The sequence below is a fragment of the Xiphophorus maculatus genome, chromosome 1, assembly GCF_002775205.1.
Source record: "Xiphophorus maculatus strain JP 163 A chromosome 1, X_maculatus-5.0-male, whole genome shotgun sequence".
NCBI lineage: Eukaryota > Metazoa > Chordata > Actinopteri > Cyprinodontiformes > Poeciliidae > Xiphophorus > Xiphophorus maculatus.
The window spans coordinates 17,971,631-17,994,643 of NC_036443.1; the positions used below are offsets into that span (position 1 = coordinate 17,971,631).

Here is a 23,013-nt window from a genome sequence, read left to right on the forward strand (position 1 = left end):
AGGTTTTAGGAGAAAGAGACTGAAATAGGCGCTTCTGCTGAGAAAAAGTTACCTGAAGATTACAGTGAAACTTCAAAAGAGCTTCCGGAAGTAAGGTTAATACTTTCAAAGTAAAAGACATTGACATTCGTAGCCCGTTTCAAACTCAGTAAGTTTTGAGAAAAATCAAAGCTTACAATGGTTGTCAGAAGTCTATACACCCCAATTATGATAGACTGTTTTCAAAAAAATAAGATTATAAAAATAAAAAAGCATGTCTTTTTCCACAGATGCCTTGCTTAACCACTATTTGATTCGGTTTCAGCATTCATTCTTTTAGAGTTCACATCTGCCATCAGTTATATTTGACTGAATGAAACCGAGAAAAAAAAAACTGTCCTAGTTGGATTTGTCCATTTGTAATCCTTCGGTTAAAACTACCGCTTGCTGACAGATTACTAAATCAGAGGAAGAGTACAAAAAGTTTCACAGCTGCCAAAACACAATGTGGCAATTGATAATTTGAGAAAATGTAGGACAGCAGCGATATTACAAAAGCTGGATATTTTACTTAAGTTAGTTTAAAAAAACAAAAAAAGCAATACGAAATCTGGTCAGTCAGTTTGCAAAGGGGCTGACACCAACACTGATGATGCTTAACTTTAAGTTTCAGATAAAAATGTCCAAATAATTGTTTGACACAAAATCAACACTAAGCATAATCAAACAAATATAATGCCCTCAGTGAAATGGATGGATGGAAGCATCATACTATGGGCCTTTTTTAAAACAACTCCAATGTCTAATTTTTGATCCAAAAAGTAGAAGATGTGAGCTACAAAGCTGAAGATAAAGAGTGATTAATTTTTTTCAGCATCACTGTGAGTCCAACCATACAGCTAAATCTGGGAGGAAATTTAAAGTTTTGTAATGGCCTATCAGCAACTAAAACTGACTAAAAATTTGTTTAAATAACTATGGAATCAGTCATGAGCAAGTACTCTCAACCCACACTTGTTTGACTGTGCCAAAGTAGATCGTTTTAAGTCATTGAAAGTGGAATTTAGGATTTGAATATTAATCCCTGAGATGTTCTTGCACAATTAGTTTCTTGCTAATATCTGATCAATTTTGTTAATTGCATTCTAGGTGAAACATCAGCTTGTTAAAACAAACGGACATTGTTTGTATTTTTATTTTGAAAATCCGCAGCGGAAGCTTGCTTTTTGACTCTGCTTGGGATGATGCTGCTGCCCGTGGACTGAGAGGGGGGAAGGGCCTCCGCTGGTTGGATCTGAGAACAGACAAACTTACGTAGTCTTGGCTCACGGCTGCCTGCCTCTCTCTATGGACGGCCGGAGGGGAGAGAGGGGGGTATTGCTGGGATTGTAGCTGTTGTCGTCGGCTTCGTGGTGCCTTCAGAGGGCCTGGTGATGATTTAATTCACGGGAAACGCGGGTTCGCGGAGTGGAAAAGGAGCAGGAGAAAGAAGGACGAGGGGAGTCGGGCTAGAGGAGAAAGGAGGAGCAGCCGTTAGAGATGTGCGGTCGGGCCGAGATTGCTGCGGTAGGTAGTTACGGAGCTCCCCAGCTCCTGCTACGTGTTGTTCGCCCCCCCCCCCCGCACCCCAACTCTCCTTGTTAATTTCTCCCTGGGTGTTAAGAGTAATAAACAAGGATGAGGAAAAAGGCAGGGTAGCTGCTGCTACCTGTTTTTGACGGGAAAATCCAGCCATATTCTCCTGTCGGCCCAGGCAAAATGCTAGCAGCCACCGGCCCCATTTCCACGCTGGTAAAATAGTGAAAAGCTCCTTGTTAGACCGCTGTCCCCCTTTGCTGCTTTAACACTGTCGTTTCTTAAACTTTGTGTATTCAGAGGGGGGCTTTGTTTTCCTGCAGGGCACGGGCCTTTTACATCATTCTAGATTAAAATAAACCTGACAGCCTCCGGATTAAATTGAAAAAATATGCTTATTTAAAAGTTATGTAGTGTCATTGGTTTTAAATGTCTTAATGATAGGAAAACAGTTTTTGTGGAGGTAATGAGCTGTCATTTGTCTACAGCACTGCTAATGATTATTAAAGAATTATTATCCTGTCTGTATGTGGAGTTGTGTAAAAAAAAAAAAAAAGTCAGCAGCATATATGAAATGACTAAAATGTATGTTTTTCCTTATAAATCTATATTTTTCTTTTCTAATCTATATTCTAATGTGATACATTTGAATACCCTGTACTGACTTATTGAAGATATTTGTGCTGAGAAATCTGAAAAAAGACATAAGAAGTCAAAAATGCATAATTCATCAAGAGTCAGAAATCCCAATTTAATTCAGTTTTTCTTTATTTTTCTTTTTTTTAGCCTATGTGTCAAAATAGTCAGCAGAAATGATGTTTATATTGCATCAATTTACTGTCTGGAAGGATTTTCTTTAAAAAGTCTGTTTAATATAAATAGAGGTAATAACTTTTTTTGCTTCATCTTAAGATGTCTATTTTTAGGCTTTGGATGCTCAATGTTTGAGAGCATTTCTGATTTTAAATATGTATGTAAGCATTTTTACAGGGGTTGCATGCCGGAAAAGACGATTTATTCAATAGGTGTACTAAATGAACATTTAAGTGATCCCTAGATCATGTGTAGGTTTAAAATCGAAGACAATTAAAACTTCATTCATGGGTGATTTGCATTGAAAACCTTTTAGATAATTCAATAAAAGACTCTGCCAAGGGCATTGTATGAATGCCCAGATTTTATAGTTAGAACAATTATAAGCATGTTACAATCCTTTTATTCAACCTAAACATCACATTTATCACTATAGAAAATAACACTATAAAAATCACCAGTAGCAGCAGCAGCGATTATTGTGACTTGAACAAAAGCTTGTTCAGCTTGTATTTTGTTTCCAATGAAACCAATACAGTTAAATCCTGAAATTAGATTGTAGGTTATTTTTTTTTCTGCTGGATATTGGGCAAGCTAATCATGTTATATATTTTTAGATGATACATATGATTTTGCCATGCTGAAACGTCAATAATAAGCAATGCAATCAACAAGAATGAATGAATGAGGAGAAAATGGATATATAATAACCTGGGCATGTCTGTTTTACATCATCATTGAAAATTAGCACCTCATAATGTAAACAAAAAGCTTTTTCTTCTTTTTTTTTGTTTGTTTTTAGGAGATGAGTTCAACCAACAGCATAAGAAAGTTAGTTGAGCACAAACGATAGCCGAAGTTCAACTACTTTAAAACAATGCTGCACAATATCAGAGTAATCTTCCTTTAGCATTTTAGTCTCAAAGATCTAAATCAGATGTAGACAAACAGGTTAAGTTCCTCCAATGCTTAACAGCTGAAATATTGTAGCTAATCGAATATTTCGACCAGACAGACGATGACAATGTTGGACAAATTGAAACTGCATTGCTCATTGGGATCCAGTATATTGTGCAGCCCTGGTTCCAGTATTATTTTTTCCAGGTTTTAACTTCCAAGTCTTTGCCCTAGTTTACCGTACATACAGGATTGCAATACTCTGGGGAACTGTTGTTTCATGCGTTCCCCCTCCCCTCCTCCTGCTGTAGGTAACCCTGTCTAGGCCTGGACCGAGCAGATTGTTCTGAGAGGAAACGGATAACAAACGGGGGAAGTGAACATGGCTGGGACCTCTGGCTTCTTGTCCAACGGACCTGTCCCGTGGATGGACGACACGGAGATGAACAACCTGTACCGAGACCTGGAACTGGGCACAGTAATGACTCTGTTTTACTCTAAGAAGTCCCAGAGGCCGGAGAGACGGACTTTTCAAGTAAAACTGGAGACGCGGACTATTATCTGGACGCGAAGCACTGACAAGATTGAAGGAGAGAGTGAGTAGCTTGCAGAGACACGCTCACACACTGAGATGTTAGTGATTTACCTTTTGAACAATGTTAGGATAGAATGCCATTTGTGCCAGAACTGGTTTGTATGAATGAAGGTAGGCACGATGGAAAACGCACCGTGTTAATCTGAAAATACAATAGTGGTTCCTGAAGCCTCCTAATTTGTTTTCTTAATGCATCAGACGATTTTCTGGGTTGACAGGTCTGACCAGCATTTCTTCCGGCTTTTGCATTCAGCTGTCATTATCAACAATTGTGCTTTAGCAGTACGTGCTTAATGCTGTTTGGCATTACCTCAACAAAATCAGCAGGAGTTTTCTTGAAAGGAGCATGATTACGTTACTTTTATTTATTTTTCTCCAACATGTTTTTAAGCAATCAACCACGTCCCTAGAAAACAAAACAAAAACAGTGACGCAACACATGACATCATTTTTAGGAATTTCTCAGTCACGAATATTTTGAAATCCCCACTACTCTATAAATGATCTACTTTACAAATTTATTTTAGAATCGCATCACTTGGTCTGCAGCCAGTAACTTGAGCAGATGAAGCTCAGAATAAGTTCCTTTGCACATACACATGTAACGATATGTGCAAACGGCTTCACCATTTTATTTAGGGTGCTGGCTGGTGGTTCTGTGGGTGTGAAACTGCTATATTTTAAGAAAGAGGTGCAAGTATTTTTAAGACAGATTTCCAATTTGACATCTTTTAAGCGATGATGGGATTCTCTATGCTTTTGTGCATGTTGTAGGAGTGCACATTATTGTGGCCATACAGTGGGATTGTGGGGATTTATGGATATGATGGTCAGGGATTGCTTGCTAGTGGAAGATGTTTCTCCCTTTGTTACCACAACATGACCGTCTCGTGTTTTTCACAACTAGAAATATTTCCAAGCAACTGATTAAAATTATTTGGAAACGACGGAATAAATCGGGAGCCTTCTATTTACAAGCTGTTGGGCAGTGAGCAGCACTGTATTATTCCAAATTAATTTCAGGTCTATTCAACTTTTTGTAGCATTTATATCGAAAATGTAAACTTTTAGATACAATACAATATAAAATATTACAAAGTGGGCATAATGAGGCAGTGAACGTGCCTGTTCCAGTGGATCCCAAGTATTTGTGGGTTTTAGGGACCTCAACCACCTGTAAATACTTTAGACCCCCTACTAAAAAATGCTTATAACTCAATTTTTAATAGTTAAAACACCAAATATACCTTACTATTAGGGCTGTCAATTAATTAAAATACTTAATCATAATTAACTGTACATTGTCCGTTATTAACTCTTGACTAATCACAAATTAATCAAGTTTTTATGATGTTTTTCCTATACTTTAACTTAGTATTTTTTATGTTTGTAAAATTTGGTAAAAATATACTTATTTTATGCAAATGTATGTTATAATTTCATCAATACCAAACATGACAAACAATATCAAGAATATTCTGCAAAAGAAAATTCATAAAGGTAACACATTCTCTTTAAAAAAAAAAAAAATAGCCAGAAATGCTCTTATGCATATCCTCCCACAGATAACTGCGTTTTTCCTTCATTTAGGAATATTAACCAAGACAACAGATTTTAAGTGGGATTATAACAAGGAAACAAAGAAAGTACAATGAATGAAATGTAACAGTGGGGAGTGAAGTACAGAACTAGGACTCTTTATAAAAAGTGCTGTTAGAATAAGATTTATTTTTGGGAAGTTGTCACATGTTGTATTTGTTTGAGGTCTGACTTCTAGGAAACTGACTAATATAATCATGACAAGTGTTTTTCTGAGGAAGGTTCAAAGGAATAGCTTATTAAAAGAGACTTTTAATAGTGCTGTTCAAAGTAATTCATTTTTGAAGCAGGACAGATGTAACATGGGATTCTTTCTCATGCTGTTGCTTTTGTATTTATCCTTTTTTATGTTTTTCATTTGTTTCAAGATGTCTAGTGTTGCTTCAGTAATGAATAATGGAATGTAAAATGATGCTTTGCTGCGTTTTTTTTTTTTTTTTTTTTTGTCTACAACAGTAAAATAATTCCAGAGGTTTATTCTGTTTCTACTGAGCAGCACTCACAGCTGTTCTGAGTGTAGCGCACAATTCGCACCGAGTAGAACATGAGGGTGGGACAGAGAGTTAAAACGACTTTTTAGGAAACAGGGGATTATTCCCACTGAGAAAGAGCTGAAACACAGAAGGAAATAACGTTAAAACGGCAGAAGATGATTTTTGTTTAAAAAAAAGTATGGGTTTTTTACATTTTTGTTTGACTACTATAACGGGCGGTACAATACAAGACAATCTGTGAAAAAATAGAGCTCCTTCAAGTAATAAAGCCTGTCTGTTAATCCTATGTTAAAGAAAATGACAGCGCTAAAAGTAATTTGCGTTATGATTGACAAGCTAACTTTGAAAAACCTGCTTAAAACACCTCAGTACCAAGTGGATGCTTCCTTAGCGCTATCGCTCCTTTGCAAGTGCCAGCCAATCACGTGGCAAGTAGCATTGAACCTATGTATTTCAGCTTTCGAAACTGCATTTTTTCCCCAAATATTTAAGATATTTATAAAAAAAAATTCCGATATGTGCCAATCTTCGATGCATAATTTGGAGTTATGTGCACTTATAGGCGAATACTGAACCACAAATAGTTGGAGCCCCACTTAACCATATTGAGTGTCAATGAATGGGGATTGAAACATACTATGCAATCAAATATTCCATCCAAGCAGTTTTTTGTAATTGGGATGTTGCAAAAAAAAAAATTCTATTAGTGCCAAATGAGTTGATATGTTGTACAGCTTGAGCATCTCGATCCATTTTTTACTTAGTTATTAATTTAGATCCTTTTTTCTAAGAAGCAGGTGTCTTAAATGTTGCCCAGCCAGTGCACAGATTTTTGTTTTCTGCAGAAATGATTGTTGTTATGCAGCCAAGGTTCTGGAGAGCTGGACTGTTTCTCATCACTTCCCTTTGCTTATAATTTTTTTGTTTTGTTTTTTAACTCAGGTCCCTTGATTTAGAGATTTGTGCTTTAGTATTTCCAGCAAAATCTTATTTACAATGAAGACAGTTTTTCTGAAATGAACTACATGAACATGTTGTCTTTTACTGGATCAATACAATTTCACACAACCTCTCCAGTCCACTCCAACTTTTTGCCCCCCCCCCCCTCCCCCCAAGTGTAGACGTGAGTATTTGACGAAATGACGTTTATGACGTACATAAAAAAAATAAATCCTGGGTCATTGACGAGAAGACCTAGTATTTCATTTCCCTATCTGATCTACTCCATTAGTAAGAATTTTACATTAATGGGTGTCAAGCTGAAGACACGCAGGCCTTCGGTGAGTCGTTAAGTCTCCTGTCTGTTGGCTCGAGCACAGCTGTGATCTGCTCCGGATGCAACGAGAGAGAGAGCAAAAAAAGAAAGATGAAATGAAATGATGGGGAGCTTAGTTGTCGTTTTAAGCAGCGAAGGGTTTCATACAGCCATGTGCTATGAGCTCATAGCTGTTATTCGATACTCATGGAGAGGTGAAATTAGCTTAGGCTGTTCATTAATGTACAGAAATAGAGTCTTTGGGATTTGCTGGAAGTATGTCATCAATCAGGATCAGTCTGGCCTGGAGTACTTACCGCTTATCATATCAGTGGTGTTAAGGAATGATGCACACCAATTGTAGAAGGAAACGGCTATAATAGCTGAAGACTATTTTTCATATTTTCTGCGTGAAAATTCTGTGAATTAGCCTTCACCTATTTTTTTTCTTCTAGCATATTTTTCAAACCTAATAACATGTGATTTACATATGATATGATGCTTTAAGATTTGCGTGTGGCTTGGTAAAGCAGGATGTGGTTATGAGGATTAATTTACAGAAAATTGGGGGTTGTTAAATATGCACTGAATTTCAAATGAAAAAGTGTCGGATCTCAGTCTTTTTAAGAGGTGAGGGTCTCACTTCTGACTTCACTCGTGCGTAAAGTCTGAGTCAAAAATAGATTTGTTGCAACATCATGCTCAGCAGATCTACTGTATATCTCACAGATGATCTGTTGACATTCTGCTTGAGCATGGTCTTGATAACAAGTGGCATGAGGATGCATCAAAGCCATCTGCCACTTTTAACTTCTGAGATATACAGCGAAAGTCGCACTGTCTTTATGTTTAAAGCTAAAAGCAACAATTTTGCTCAGTCTCCTATAGTCGACTTCAGTGCGCACACTTGAACCTTTTCCTGACTTGTTGCTAACTTTGTGAAATAATATTAAACTTGCATAATTACTTTCATTCATGTTAAGGCATGCAGCTGACTGAGCAACATCAACAGAAGTGTCTTATGTCTACAGGCGGTGAAATATATTTGAACTGAAAACCTTTGCTGTAATGCGTTCAGCTCCTTAGTGTCATCTAAAATCTGACCTCCAGTAACCTGATGGAGCAGCCAACATGCCTCAGTAGAAAATGATTTCCTTTAAAGAAACTTTTTACACCTTTCGTAGTTTCCTTAATGTTATTTTTAAGCTCCTCACCGATTCCGAACATGGTTGACTGAGTCCTCTTACCTGAGAGGCGACTTCAACATAAAAGTTTTTCGATATGACATGTTGGTGCTTAGTATGATATGTAACCCTGTCGCCATAAATCAAGTAATCGTATAATAAATTAAAACTGGTAGTTTTGTCTGTTTACCTGTCTGAGCCTAATTATTAATAGTTTACAGAGGCTTTATAATCCATTATGTTTACGGTTTTGGTTGTGTTTTGATTTTATTTCCATTTTATTTTTGTTTAGAGTTTTTTTATTTTTATTTTGGGTATTTAAAATGTTTAAATGGTATTTTAATTGTTCTTAGAAATTAAATCTTATTGATGTTTGAGAGATCAATAAATAATGCAATTCGTGAATTATTATGCCAATATCATTATATTATTTAAAATTCATCTCAAATCAAAAATATTATTGTTTATCACAATAGTTTCTGGGACAATTTATCATCCAGTAAATTTTTGTAATCGTGACAGACTTAATGATATGTTGGGGAAAAGGATCGACTCTAAACCATTGTGACTTTTAATAGTAAAAGCTGCACTTTTCTTGAATTTCTGTACATTTTTACCACTGGGACAGACACCTCTTGAGATTAATTTGTCTTTGCTGTGTCAGCAGTGGTCTTTATCTCTGGACGTAGGTCAGTGGGGTCAGAGCTGCATAACAAGGTTCAAAAGAGTCTCATAATAGTCTCAAATATTCACAATATGATTACAAAGTACTCCAAAATACGAGTGCTGATTGGATTCTTAAAGCACAAACACAGGTGATATGTTTTATGTACATATTTACCCAAATGATGAGGTTACAAAAGTCTGTCAACTGCAGAAAAGAGACAACCAAATATTGTAACACTTAATTCACAAGTGAAACAATGATTAAAGATTGTGTCTCTGTAAGTTACAGAACATGATGAAGGAAAAAGACGATTGCAGAAAAGTTTCACTTTTTAGGGCTTGACTAGCAAAGTCAAGTTTCTATGACTCACACGTGAGCCATAGAAACTAATCATTTGTTAAATTATTCTATGGACTCACTTTCAATCACAGCTTTTTCACTGTTTCATTTTTATTTATTTTTTTACAGTTGACTTTTTTTCTTTCAAAAAATAGTTATATTGTGGGCCTTTTAGAAATTATGATGTGAAGCTTGTCATTGCCTATTCTGGCTAGTTTCTATCTCTACGAGTTGGAATATATGAACAAACAAGGTTTTTCTGGCCTTCCAGAATGGTAGTTGATTATTAAATAAGGAGCAGAATCAACATCAGTTAAGAGAGCAGTTAATGCTAAGTATTGTTTTGCTGTAGAAGTGAAATAATTAGTTTAATTTTAAAATTATAGCATCTTTGCAATTAGCACAGTTAGCAGGGTGGGCATTACTAAAACAGCTTTCTCCAAAAGTATTCCCTGAGATTTCTATAAAGGCTGTCTGTATTAGCAACTACAGTTTTGTGCAAGTGTTGCTCTCTCTCACTGTCTCACAGCCTGAATAACCTACTGACATGACTTGGCATGCTGCAGCAAGTAGAGTTTCATTTTAAATAACTTCTTGCGTCTGTTCATGTTTCTTTGACTTTATTTTCATTATGAAACTAAAAATGGCTAACGTCAACTTTTCTCTTAGTAACATTGTCCGCAGCAAAACGTCTTGTGTATTGTGTGTTCACCAATTGAAAAAATAAACATTTGAGTTTATTATTATTCAGCTATTACTAATCAAGGCTGAAAATTGTGCTTTTTTGGTCAGCAGCTCAATTTTAGGTGCATTTCTATTGAGTGCAGACGAGCTCACCAGCTGTTTCTGTTCTTTGCAAAGGGCTTAAAAGAATAGATTTCTACCTACGTGTCATTTCTAAAGTGAATGATTTTAAAAGTAACAGTTGCTACTGCTAGCGTCTTATTGTTATATTCTTGATTTTGCAAAAACCTATTTGGAATGCAATAATCACTTGCTAATGATGCCAATGAATACATATTTTGCATTGCAGTACGATATTCAACCTGTTGGATGGACTCTCATCTGCACGTCAGAGATTATTGTCCAAGGTCCCGATTGTTACACTGAGTGCTGAGAGGACTCGAGTTGAGCAAAAAAAAAAAAAAAAAGTATTTATCACAATATTTTCCAGCAATGTTGCCATTGCATGGAGTTCTATTTAGGACTTCTACCAAAAGTTATTTTAGTAACCGATTATTCTATCAAGTATTCTGACAATTAATCAGATTTTAAAAATGGCATATACAAAATTAGAAATACATGAATGTATACAAATACTTTTTAAAATTTTTTTTTATTTAACCAGGTAAACCCCATTGAGATCTAGATCTCATTTTCAAGAGGGATCTGGGCAGAAGTCTGCGATACACAGCAACCTGGTTACGAAATAAAACTAATTAATACATATGCACAAGTGTAAAACAATAGAAAACAATTTAAAAGCAGTGACACTGTTTTATAGAATTTTGTTGCCTGTTTTTAAGAATCGCTCGAAATAAATCCTATGAAATCAGTTCTGACATCTTGAATTCAGACTGGAGCCGATTCCAGGCTGTAGGAGCCATCACACTGAATGCTTGCTTCCCCTTTTCAGTTCGAACTTCGTGAAACTTGCAAAATAAAAAAAAAATTCATTCCCATAAACATGTTATTGCCAGAAATGTGGTATTCCCTTAGTATACACTTCATCATTTGTAGCAAAGGATGCATCTGCAGCCAAAAAAACCACTTCTCCTCGACTTATCATAAACAGTGATATCATAAACAGAGATAATCTGTTCATACTTTTTTGGATTAATCGATTATTAATTGGATGGCAAAAGGTGCTTAATATGGGATAAAATACAGTATTTGAACCAGTTTAAACTGAAACTTTAAACACCACTTGAGGAAATCCGATTTGGACACATTAACAGACAAAATGTTTTTGTATCCTTAATGCAAAATGTATAATTTTTTTTTACATTTTTTTTTTTTTTTTACAGTTTTATCATAATTGCTGCTCTGGCCTTTTTTGAGTCTGTATGCTCTACTTAACAATTAATCAGTTACAAAATTAGTTAGCAATTATTTCAATAATTAATTAATCATGATTAGTCTGATTGATTATTCCAGCGTCATTTCTCATATTATGCAGCGAGCTGTGCAAAAATATACGGAGTGATGGCGTACAGCATGGTAGTGCGTTCAGAGTACTTTTGCACTTTATTCTAACAGAAATATGTGATGAATCTGTGTGTCGTGTCCTATTGCACCGTTACGATCCGCTCAGAGACCAGAAAGTGGTTTCAGTGAAGCCAGGTGAATGTGTAGTGTTATTTCAATTGCAGCCGTTTACTCACACCTTATTTGTGTTTTCTCACAACGATCATATTTTCAATAATCTGACAGTCTTACACCATAGCAACAGGTGTTTACTACCCTAAAGTTTATTTATCAGGATTTTCTGCTGCATTTAGCTCAAATTTGCCTTTTAAAAAAACTCTTGTTTTACTTTGCTGAGAATAGCAGAGCTACAGTGCCATTCTGTCACAAGTTTCTGCCCCTTGTTATTCCCTTAACTATTTCAAGACTTTAAACATGTAAATGAAAGTAAGAGCAAACAGTTAAAAAATCATAAAATATGTCCTGTTTTCTTTTTAAGTAGTAAGTCATTCATTAGGTTCTGTGTAGCTGATCTGTAGAAACGCAGTGAGTAACCTGCATTCATGTGTGGAAAGTTTGTTGTCGCCGTGACCTGCTTTTTCCAGCCCTCCTGCAAAAGAAGGGCAAATGCACTCAGTTCAGACCTCGTTTCTTTTCTAAGTGACGCACTTTTTTGGGTTTTTTACACTCTTGACACTCATTTCAGTGTTTTTTATGAGATCTGTATCAACAAATTAGTGGAACATAAGCACGCAAGCATAAAGGACTTCTGAATGAGCTCCAATAAAAATGCTGCCAATTTCGTCTTTTTCCCCATTGGAAAACGAGCTCAGCTCTGGCGCTGAATCGATCCAGTTTAAGTGTTCTGGAGAAGGTTGACTTATGTTGTTGTGGGCAGCTGTTGAGAAAAGAGGAGTCTCCAGTTTAACTTAAGCCAATAAACTAACTAATGTGGATTGCGTAGTGTCATATTGTGAGCTACAGTGTTTCTTGAAGGATCCACTTAAACAAATAATACGGCAGTAGTCGTATTATTTGATCGTAAGGCAGTAGTCTTACGATTAAGTAGTCTTAATCGTAAGACTACTGCCAAATAATACGGCAGTAGTCTTACGATTAAATACTTAAATAAAAACCTGAAGCTATATTAGTTACTTGTTCATGAGCATTCTTAGTTAAAAGAAACAAATACGAGAACTTTGTTGTGGAACTGGAATTTGGCCGATATGGGAGAAGGAACTTGAAGAGGGTGTGTTGCAGGAATACCTTCTCTCAACTCCCCGGGTTAGGTCACACCTCTGGCTATCTCCTTTACTTCCTGACACAAGCCTCCAAATATTTTGACTCAAAATGACTAACAGCAACTCCAGCTCCCCTGCAGTCAACGGATGTCTGCTGGCTGTGTAGTGGGTGAAGTAAACTGAGATGTGAGGTATGACTGGCAAGCTACAAGAAGACCTAGTTTAAACTACCCGACAAAAGAGCATGCACACTGTCACCTATGCACAAGCACAGATGTGGTGTGTAGGCGACAAAAGCACAGGATGTGTGGTACGGGGGCAGGAAGAGGAGCAGGAGCTGAAAGAAATGTGTGTTTTTAGCAGGAGAGTTTTGGGTTTTCAAAAGCTACTAAAGTAGTACAGACAGGGACCCAACGAGTTTCTTCAAGCCTTTACTCTTGGAAAGTTCCAGACTACTTGATAATCACACCAAGACACACCTTAAAGAGGACAGAATCTATTTGCTGCGTCTCTTTGCGGCATAGTTGGCTCAGTTTCCTGTTAGAATACGGATTGTATATAGAAGTGTCTATGATGCAATATGCAATTTGAAGTGAATTTATTGGTTGTAAGCTTCATATTTGTCTCATTCGTGTTGATCGTTATCTTTGTACTGTATGGCACGTAAAGTGAATCAATTGTGGTTTTGGCTGATGTTCTCAACCTCTGCTTCATGTGATTAGCGGCAGCATAAAACGTGTTACTCTGTTAGCTCAACTGTTATTTTTAAAATTATTATACATAAGATTTAAATGAAAAAAAGAAAAAAAATTCTTAGGAAACTTGAAGCTATTTCAGTAGGTATTTAACATTACCACAGAATTACCATATGTCTTAGAAAATGTTGTCATTTACAGGCCCAGAATGGAAAAGGTTGTTTCTTATTAAACTTTACCAATGTTTTTTTTTTTCTTTGTCCCCGTTAGGCAAATGTCTGACTATGAGTTTCTGACTATAATAACCTGGAGTAGGAATTGTATTTTTACAACACAAGATTTACATCCAGTCAAAAATAATCCACATTATTTTATTTAAACCAAAAATTACCAATAATTCCTGCTTGCAAAAACATCTGTCCCTAAAATAATTTAACAATGGTTATATTATGATGCTCTTCTTAACCATAAAATGTTTTTTTATACTGAAACGTAGAATGATAAGATAATAAATATGATGCAGACTTGCTTATATTAGTAGAAGTTTTCAGCTGCTTATTGCACAAAATATGAGAAGTTTTTGATAGGGATGCCAAAAATATCAACATTAACACGATGTCAGTCTTTTTTTTGTTTTGTTTTGTTTTGTTCTTTATATCTATGTTGGTCCCATAACTAAAACCGTACTGAAATCAATATCAAGTGTTTATTTCCAACTTGTTACCGTTTCTGTTTCGGGAGGGAGAAGGAAGTGAAGTCACTATGTGGTGTTTGTTTGCTCATTATGACAGTGATGCAGTGCAGGGTTGTGGGATTTTTAACTGAAGCAGAGAAGCAATGGCAGTGGTGTGGTCGTTTTTTTACTTTTATGAAATTTAGATGTAATATAAAAGACATTGTTAAATGTTGGCCATAACAGCAATATTAATATTGGATATTGATATAGGCAAAAAAAATTATATTGCTGCATCTCTAGTTGTTGACATTTTGCTCTTTAAGGGACACCTGAAGCATAAAACGCTATTAACTGATTAACTAGTCGGGCTGTCTGCTCCAGCAGCTACCCTGCAGTCGGCTGCTAAACAGTGGATGGGACTCACCCTTTTACTTTCCACCCTGACTGACTGTGTTTTTTCCTATTTGGAAATGTTCCCAAACACAAATATAGGTTTTCTTAAGAGAGTCAAAGTGTAATGATGTTCCTACAGGCAGCCGTCTGGCAGTACATTACATCAGATTAGCAGAGGCGATGCTGCATTATTCCCTGAAAGGACATCAAGGGGTGGAAAATTTCCAGAAACTTTTCATGGGAATTTTGGTTGGGAATTTGTGGAAATATTACAAATTGTAAACATTCCATGAGAAAATAAATATAGATATTTTTTTAATTCTTATGCATTCATGCAATATTCTCAAACAATACCATTTATAAAATATATTTACCATATAATGACTTCATGAAGTTCACAGGCTCATCTGTGCGTTCTTTAGTCTTGTGTTCTGGGCTTCGAAGTGCAGGTTCAGTGGCAGAAATCATGTGGGCATGTGATGAAGGAATGCAAAGTTCATGAAGGGGATGTTTACTTAATAGCCCAGCAGTAAGTAGAGTACTAAGTGCATGTAATTAAGGAAATGGTATGGCAAAAAGTGTTTTTATCAGTTTTTAAAAGCTTGGGTGTATCTGGATTCCAGTGAATGGCCCTGTGCCTAGTTTTCCATCGTCTTTGGAAATGGTCCTGAAAAGAAATGGCGACTTTTTTTTGTTTTGCTCACTGTTTTCTGTGTGTCTGGTCCTACAGTTGACATTCGAGAGATCAAAGAGATCCGTCCTGGTCAGAAGTCCCGGGACTTTGAGCGCTATGTTGAGGACTCAGCAGTACGGCTTGACAACTTCTGCTTCGTTATTCTCTATGGCACGGAGTTTCGCCTTAAATCCCTCAGCTTGGCAGGTATGCGCACAAACATTCTTCATCTGTCATTGTAGCAAACCTCAGTTGGTGGAAAAAGGGACATTTTCTTTCAATTATGACTGCTTTTTATATGTAGTGCCTTCATATTTATGACTCTTGTTTCTTACTAACTGCTTTCCTCAGCAACATCTGATGAGGAGATGTCCATGTGGGTGAAGGGGTTAAAGTGGCTCAGGGACGACACATTGAAATCACCAACACCATTACAAATAGAAAGGTATGCTAAAGCAAACACGTCATTATCATCCAAATTTGTTTTTTATTAAAAATGTTAAGTCTATTCATTCTCATCTTTCAGGTGGTTACGCAAGCAGTTCTATGCTGCTGATCGCAACAGAGAGGACAGGTAAGTTCTAGACAGCACAACTAGGCCTGTCACGATAACAAATTTTGCTGGGCGATTAATTGTCTCGCAAATTATTGCGATAAACAATAATATTGTTTGAAGACCATTTTAAACTGATGCAATGGTAATGACATAATAATGCAAGAAATATCCTGCCAAAAATAAATACACTTTATTTTCAAAAGAACATTTAACACTGGACCTGGTAAACAACGTAAAACCAAAGTGGAAATAAAAACTACATTCAACCAAGAGTACAGATTATGAAGTTTGTATACTATATTGCCCTTCAATAATCATTAGATTTAGATAGAGAAGATGGGCACATCCGACTACCTGATGCAATAGTTCACACTACATATTTTTTTTCCTTACGACAATCTTACAATGTCCAACGTTTAAGATTGGATTTGCTATAATCGCAACCGATTATCTCGCAGTGTGTTCCGACTGATTGGGTTCAGTCGGTAGAACGTCGTGGCCGCTCCAATCTAAATCAGGCTTATTCAACATGTTGGATTGTCTTGGCAACTTTATCACTGCAGCGTGTGGGATTTACTGGGAGCGAGAACTCAGTTTATTGAATGTGACAGGTAGCCAATCAGAAAGCACGGATTCCCCTTTGTGCTTTCTGAGGGGAAAGCACGGAGCTGACACGGCGCAACCCAGAGTCCAGCGGACATTGGAGATGATATGTGGAAACAACACTAATGTTTATTCAACATTTTGTGCAAAGAATATCCACAGAAATGGCAAGGAGAGGGGTTGGAGCGAAATTGCTACCGCTGTTGATAAACCCGGTAACTTTTCAGCTGTTCATCGTTAACGTGACATAAATAGGTTATAATGATTTTCATTCAGTCTGGACTTTACACTGACACTAGCCCACATGCGTTGCACATAGATTGTAGTAAAATATTGATTAATGCCTGGTTTTAAAATTAGTTAACTGGACTCGTAGCCATTATTTTATGCCCATTGTTGGACACCACACGGCATGATTGAACCCGTTATACCTATGATTGCTGTCGGCTAGTGTGTGGTCTCTCAGGTTTTGAAAATGGGCCAACGGTCGGTCGACAATTCCAAAATTGCGTAGTGTGAGCTCGGCATTACGCTAAGGAAATGAGGAAGGGAGGGGTCAGTGGAGAGCACCGGAGTTGAGCCTCTTTTCATCCAGTGTCATCAATAGAAAGATAAAAAGGCAGGAAGAAACAATAAAGCCGATAAATTAAAATGAGGTGGATAATTTTCAATTATCGTGCGATTAATTGATTTATTGTTTATCGCGACAGGCCTAAGCACAACTAAATATTTTTAATTTATTCTGCGCATATATTCCATCTGCACATAGAGTGGGATATTTTAAGCCTGTGTCTGTGTTGTAATTTTGATGATTATGGCTCACAGATCACAAAGTCTGTGGCATGGAAGCAGTGGATCTCATGTCCCTTATCTTCCTCTTGACAACAGCACCAGGATTCTCTGTGGCACAGGCTCATTCCAAAATGGCTCTCACATACTTTTTCTAAAAATGATAAAGAATCAAGTGTTTTCAAAAAAAGATACAATAATAAATGCAAGTTTTAGCAGTTTTAAATTTTTTTTATGGAATTATTGCTTCGGAGTTCCACAACAGAATTACACTAAGAGTACAAATTATATTTAGATCTCTTTTTGTTACCATTAAATTGAAAACTGTGTGCTTTTTTAATGTTTTCACAAATATTAACATCCCATCAAAGAAAATGTAACTATCCTCTCTTTGTAAAGTTTTACAATGTATGACAACACATGATGTAGGTATTTCTCAAAAATTGTCAGTTGCACTTTTTACAAAAGAACTCTAATGTTGATTTGAAAACGAAAATCTTGCTTTCTTTTGAAATGAGGACTTTTGGCCACTGAGCAACAGTCCAGTATTTTTTTTTTTGGCCAGTCAGCAGTTTTCCCCAAGACTGTGTCCTACTGACCCAGACTGAGACAGGCTCAGAAAACCTATACAGTGCTTGTAGTTGATAAACTGATTAGAGTCACTGAATGGGCAACTTTTACACAATGTTCTAAATTTCTATAGTCAAAATTATAAGGAATAAAGCCTTAAAGTGTTTATCTCTGTATAGTGAATTTGTATGCTGTACTTTTCACTTTCACTTTTTGAATTTAAGTTTTTAAGTCTGACTGCAAACATTCAACAGGTTCATCATAATTTGTTAAAAAATTCTTCTTTAATTTTTATATCGCTCGGCACTTTCAACTTTATGGTTTTGGCAAATAAATAAAAAAAACAGTTTGGTCGCCACTGCTATAGAGAGCAAGATATTTTCTTTTAGTTTGCTTTGTGAAATGCCCTTTTTAGATCAGCAGCAAGTAACTTTCCTTCTTCCAGTGGCTGTTTAATAATCAAGAGTAAAGTGAACTGGTTCCATCTGGATGCTGGGTGTTTTGTCAGCACTCAGTTGAGGTGTAGTGAAGGAACTGACCTAAGAGCCAAACACTAGTCCCTCTTCCTGCAGCAGGAAACAGACTGCAGAGCACGAAGGAGATGTGCAGAGATGTTTGTCTGTAACATCCCTGTCTTTGTTATTTTTTAAGGCTATTCTCATCGCCTGCCAACAATTCCAGGCTCTGTAGTAGAAACGAAGCAGTAGAAAAATAAATCTGATAGGACGGTGTCCAGGCTTGGATGGATTTTACGTGCTCATGCGTTTTAGTGTTTAATGATTTTTGTTTTCACAAAACGTGCCTGTGTGTGTGCGTAGGATATCCTATAAGGATCTGAAGAACATGCTGAGCCAGGTCAACTACAAGGTGCCAAACATGAGGTTCATCAAAGACAAACTTCCGGTAACCTCTCTCTGTCTTATCACAGACCACCTTTCCATTCTCTCTCCCTGCCCACTTCCTGTTCCACCATAAGATTTATGATTTTTATCGTGAAGGTTCTTCCTTACACATTCATCCATCTCCTCTTGCTTTGTAAGGACTCTGAAACCAGGAATGGAGACGTGACCTTCAGCCAGTTTGCCCAGCTTTATCGAAACCTCATGTTCGATGCACAGAAAAATGTAAGTGCAGACATTTTATGTGCTCCCATCACTCTTCCCCTCCTGCGATCCCCTGCTGAGGCCCACTTCATCCCCCATCTGTGTGTTCTCAAATGGCTGCAAGATCAATATGCATCGGCTGAAACCCACCAAACCCCTCTAGTGGAGGCCATTATGACACACAGATGAGCAAGCAGACAGACTCTGGTCACATTAAATGGACGACCCCAGTGGCTTCACCCAACCTACTGGAAGTCTGTGTCTGTCTACATTTTTCTTCACACACACACATACAACCTGTAAATGTTATCTGCCATTATTTATCTATAATCCATTCCCTAACATTCTTGTATATTCTGTATAATCTGTATAATCTGTGCATATAGCTCCCATATTTATATTTATACACAATATCTACAGTATATCTCTTGCTATAACCCCTTATAGTCCATACATACATAGTCTTGTACATCTGCGAATAAATATTTATATCTCGTAGAGCACTTCTGGATAGATGCAAACTACATCTCGTTTATTGTACTTGTGACAGTGCAATGACAATAAAGTTGAATTCTATTCTATAAGCAGGACTGCACACAGCATTAGTACAGCACTGTGATAGAAATTAACTAAAATGTTTTGTTTTCTTTTTCTTTTTTTTTTTAAACCTCTTTTCAGGTGGAGATCCCTTTTATGCAAAGGTAGGTCCTAAAAACGAGACTCCGATGTGAACAGTCTATCTTTTTTTGAATGTCAGTTGTTAATGTCCTGCTTCCTTCTCAAACAGGTTCACGGGTAACGTAGTTGATGAAAGGATCACCCTGGAGGATTTCCAGAGCTTCCTTGTAGAATGCCAGAAGGTAATTCCTCAGCTATTTAACATGTCACTAAATTTGTTTTGGTTTGTGCTCTCTAATTTGACTCTATTTTTTATGTATTGTTTGGGCATTTAAGGAACTGTGGGCCTCGGACAACAACAAGGTTCAGGAGTTTATGTTTAGCTACCTGAAAGACCCCCTAAGGGAAGTGGAGGATCCATATTTCCATCCAGAGGAGGTAAATAAATTACCCTCTTCTGTTCTAAGGGTTTCACTCGTTAATGGAAACATGTCAGATGTTTTCAGAAGGAAAGTTTTCCAATGCCCTTCTCTGTGCTACAGCTGTGGGTGGGAGATTATTCAGACACTGATATGTATGGATACCAATGATCTTGGCCTAAAATACCATCTCCTACGCAGTCAGAAAAGGCTATTTACCAAAAGGCTTCATGACAGTTCTGCAGAATGCGAAGGATGCTTTTGTGGTCACCAATAATGTAATGACTTAAAAGGAAAGGGAGCTGGTGAGAACCAGTCTGCAGGAGATGCTGGCAAAAGTTAGACAATACCTTCTCCTAACAAGCAGAAATACAGTCTTCAGCTGGACCAGAAACTCACTTGAGTTCACTAAAGTAATTTTACTTTGTTAGTTTGCAAGATGCTGCATTATATCTCACGTGTCACCACTGACTTGTAATGAAAGTTGGGGTAAATCATCTAAAAACCACTGCAGAAACAAAGTAGCACTGAAACCGCATATTCCACACAGAAAGGTCTCAACTTGGGTTTGACTCAAGAAACTTCTTCCTGTACAGAAACAGTTGAACCTGCACTACCGTCTGAATATTTTTTTAAACGCATTTACAGTCTGTAGAATAATTGTTTCCAGGATTGACTTTGTCCAGTATTGCAGTTTCAACCAGGACCCCATCCGAAACAGTACCAGTGCTAAATTAGTGGTATAATCACCTTGTTTTTTCTGTTCCTGTTTTTAAAATATTTTTAGTGTTTCCTGTTGAACAATGTGGTTCTAGTTCTAGGATAGTTGTCAGTGGAGCGTTGCCACTTTCAATAGAATTCTACACTTGATTTTTATAAAGCACTTCAAATGTAGTAGACAGAGACTGTAAATAAGGGAAAAAAGGGAGAGAGGTGGGATAAAGAGTTTAAGAGGAAATGAGACAAGACCAGAGAAAAAAAAGAAGGCTAAAGAGAAAACAAGAAAATACCCTAGAAGTCTGCTACTACACCTTCAGAAAGAGAGAAAAAAAAAACAGAACCGAGAAACCACAGTGATAAATAAACATCCACATGGGACGGCACATTGTCACTAATAGCAGATGATTGGTGCCACAGACATTCAAAGATCTTAAACCAATCCGCTGACACAGGAGGTGATCCTGTTCATTCCAGGGTGGACCACCCAAAGGATTTTAGATTTTAAGCCAGAGATTATCAGGGATATGTATAACAGTGAAACAGGTCTTAACTATCCTTTTCTTTACGGCAAAAACAAAGTCCAACAACTTCTTGTTGCGTTTTCACATAATGACTAAAAGTTGAAATAGCATTACCGTAGTTACATTTTAAACAATCTGTAATTATTCTTAAAGCACCCTGGACATAATGAACAAGATGAACTTTAGTGTTGTTAGCATTTTTTTTGTTTGTTCATTTTAAGTCACTGCAAAACATTCTTGTCTATCCCTCTGTTTCTGATTATTTTATTTATGTGTTTTAGTGCTGAATGCAAGCTTCTTATTAGGAAGTTGGGCAGATGGAAATAAATGTGGTGGAAAAGGTGTCACAGCAGAAGGAATAACTGCTTCCTGGAGAGAACTGAAGTAAAAGCATTTAAAAAAGGGCGTAGACTGCAGCTTACAACCTGGTTCATGACGTCCAGTGTGACGTTTACACAGCTGGTGGTAATTTTGGGGACACGTCATCTGTTGATGTTGCTCCACCGTATTTTATGAAGTTGGATGTCAGTGCATCTATCAGGACATTTTAGACCACTTTATGTCTCTCCTGACAAGCTTTATGGAGAAGCTGGTTTAATTTTCCATTTGAACTTGATGCCTTCTCATACTGTCAAAGGTACCAATACCTGGTTTAATCACCATGTAGTTCAGACAGGAAAAACCTGCCTGATCTTAAGGTTATCTATTGTCCGATGTTCTTGTCAAAATGAAAAGGAGAGACACCACACCCAACAATGTTTACATTGTTTACATTGTTGGGTGTGGCTAATGGCTAATGGTGGCTATTTAAGATTCCTGAGCTACCTTAACATCTGCATTAATGCAGTAATTTATGCAAAATCAGGCCTTACAGCATTACATAATCTACTGTAATGTACATGCACATACTCTTCAGTCACCTGACATTTAAAAATTAAATATAATCTGTTATTGGTTTTGCAGTGTAATTTTGTTTAAGATTTATCTCCGTGTTCAATACAGAATTTTCACTTTTTGAACTGGGCTAACTGTGGATAAACCAAGCCAAGATTTCTGAAATAATTTCATTCACAAACTTTTGCTCTTTTCTCCTCTCTGCAGTTCCTCACATACCTTTTCTCCAAAGAGAACACCATCTGGGATTCCTCCCTGGACATGGTGTGTGCTGAAAACATGAACAACCCCTTGTCCCACTACTGGATCTCCTCTTCACACAACACGTAAGAAAAGCTGCCCCGATGAAGAACGTTTTCTTCTGTCAATTGTAGTCGGGTCCTGGGAATGCTGAAGCCTGGCATCCTCTTCCCCAAACAAGCCTTTTACACTGACTTCTTGTATCAGATAAAAGCGTATTATTTCCTCGTTATGTCCCAGAATAATATTCATGCTGGTATTCAGTAAGAAGAAGTATTTTTCCAGGCATTGAAAAGTGTGAGAAAGGCACTTCTGATGATAACCTTTTGTCCTGGAAGTGAAACAATACTTTCTGAAGGGGTGAAGTGAAAATTTCCCATGTTCCTTTGAGTCTGTTTGAATGGATATGAAACAAGAACTTCTGTTGACAAAAGAGAAACAGGACTTATAATTTTGCTGTGCTTTTTTTGTTTGTTTAATACATAAACAAATACACTGTGTGTCTGTTCTTTCTGGTTGACTGTTAATGTATGAACTTGCTTTGTGTACATTAGTTTTTCTTGCTTGGTTATTTTTAGCTACCTGACGGGAGACCAGTTTGCCAGCGAGTCGTCCTTGGAGGCGTACGCTCGGTGTCTGAGAATGGGATGTCGCTGCATCGAATGTACGTAAGCACACATGATCTGCTCTGTCGTCATAACTTTAAGATTACTTTCAA

The 23,013-nt window shown here is 37.1% G+C and overlaps 1 protein-coding gene across 1 annotated transcript in view; it reads left to right on the forward strand.

Moving 5' to 3' along the window:
* The first annotated feature begins 1,255 nt into the window (after positions 1-1,255).
* The window catches only part of plcg1 (phospholipase C gamma 1), a 40,847-nt gene continuing 19,089 nt past the window's right edge, over positions 1,256-23,013 (forward strand). The window contains exons 1-12 of the mRNA XM_005801691.2: positions 1,256-1,545; positions 3,576-3,860; positions 15,320-15,469; positions 15,614-15,707; positions 15,789-15,836; positions 18,599-18,683; positions 18,821-18,904; positions 19,562-19,584; positions 19,671-19,743; positions 19,838-19,939; positions 22,263-22,381; positions 22,874-22,959. Of these exons, the coding sequence (XP_005801748.1) occupies positions 3,647-3,860; positions 15,320-15,469; positions 15,614-15,707; positions 15,789-15,836; positions 18,599-18,683; positions 18,821-18,904; positions 19,562-19,584; positions 19,671-19,743; positions 19,838-19,939; positions 22,263-22,381; positions 22,874-22,959 (1,078 nt within the window). The 5' untranslated portion in view covers positions 1,256-1,545; positions 3,576-3,646. The remainder of the gene's footprint in view (positions 1,546-3,575; positions 3,861-15,319; positions 15,470-15,613; positions 15,708-15,788; positions 15,837-18,598; positions 18,684-18,820; positions 18,905-19,561; positions 19,585-19,670; positions 19,744-19,837; positions 19,940-22,262; positions 22,382-22,873; positions 22,960-23,013) is intronic.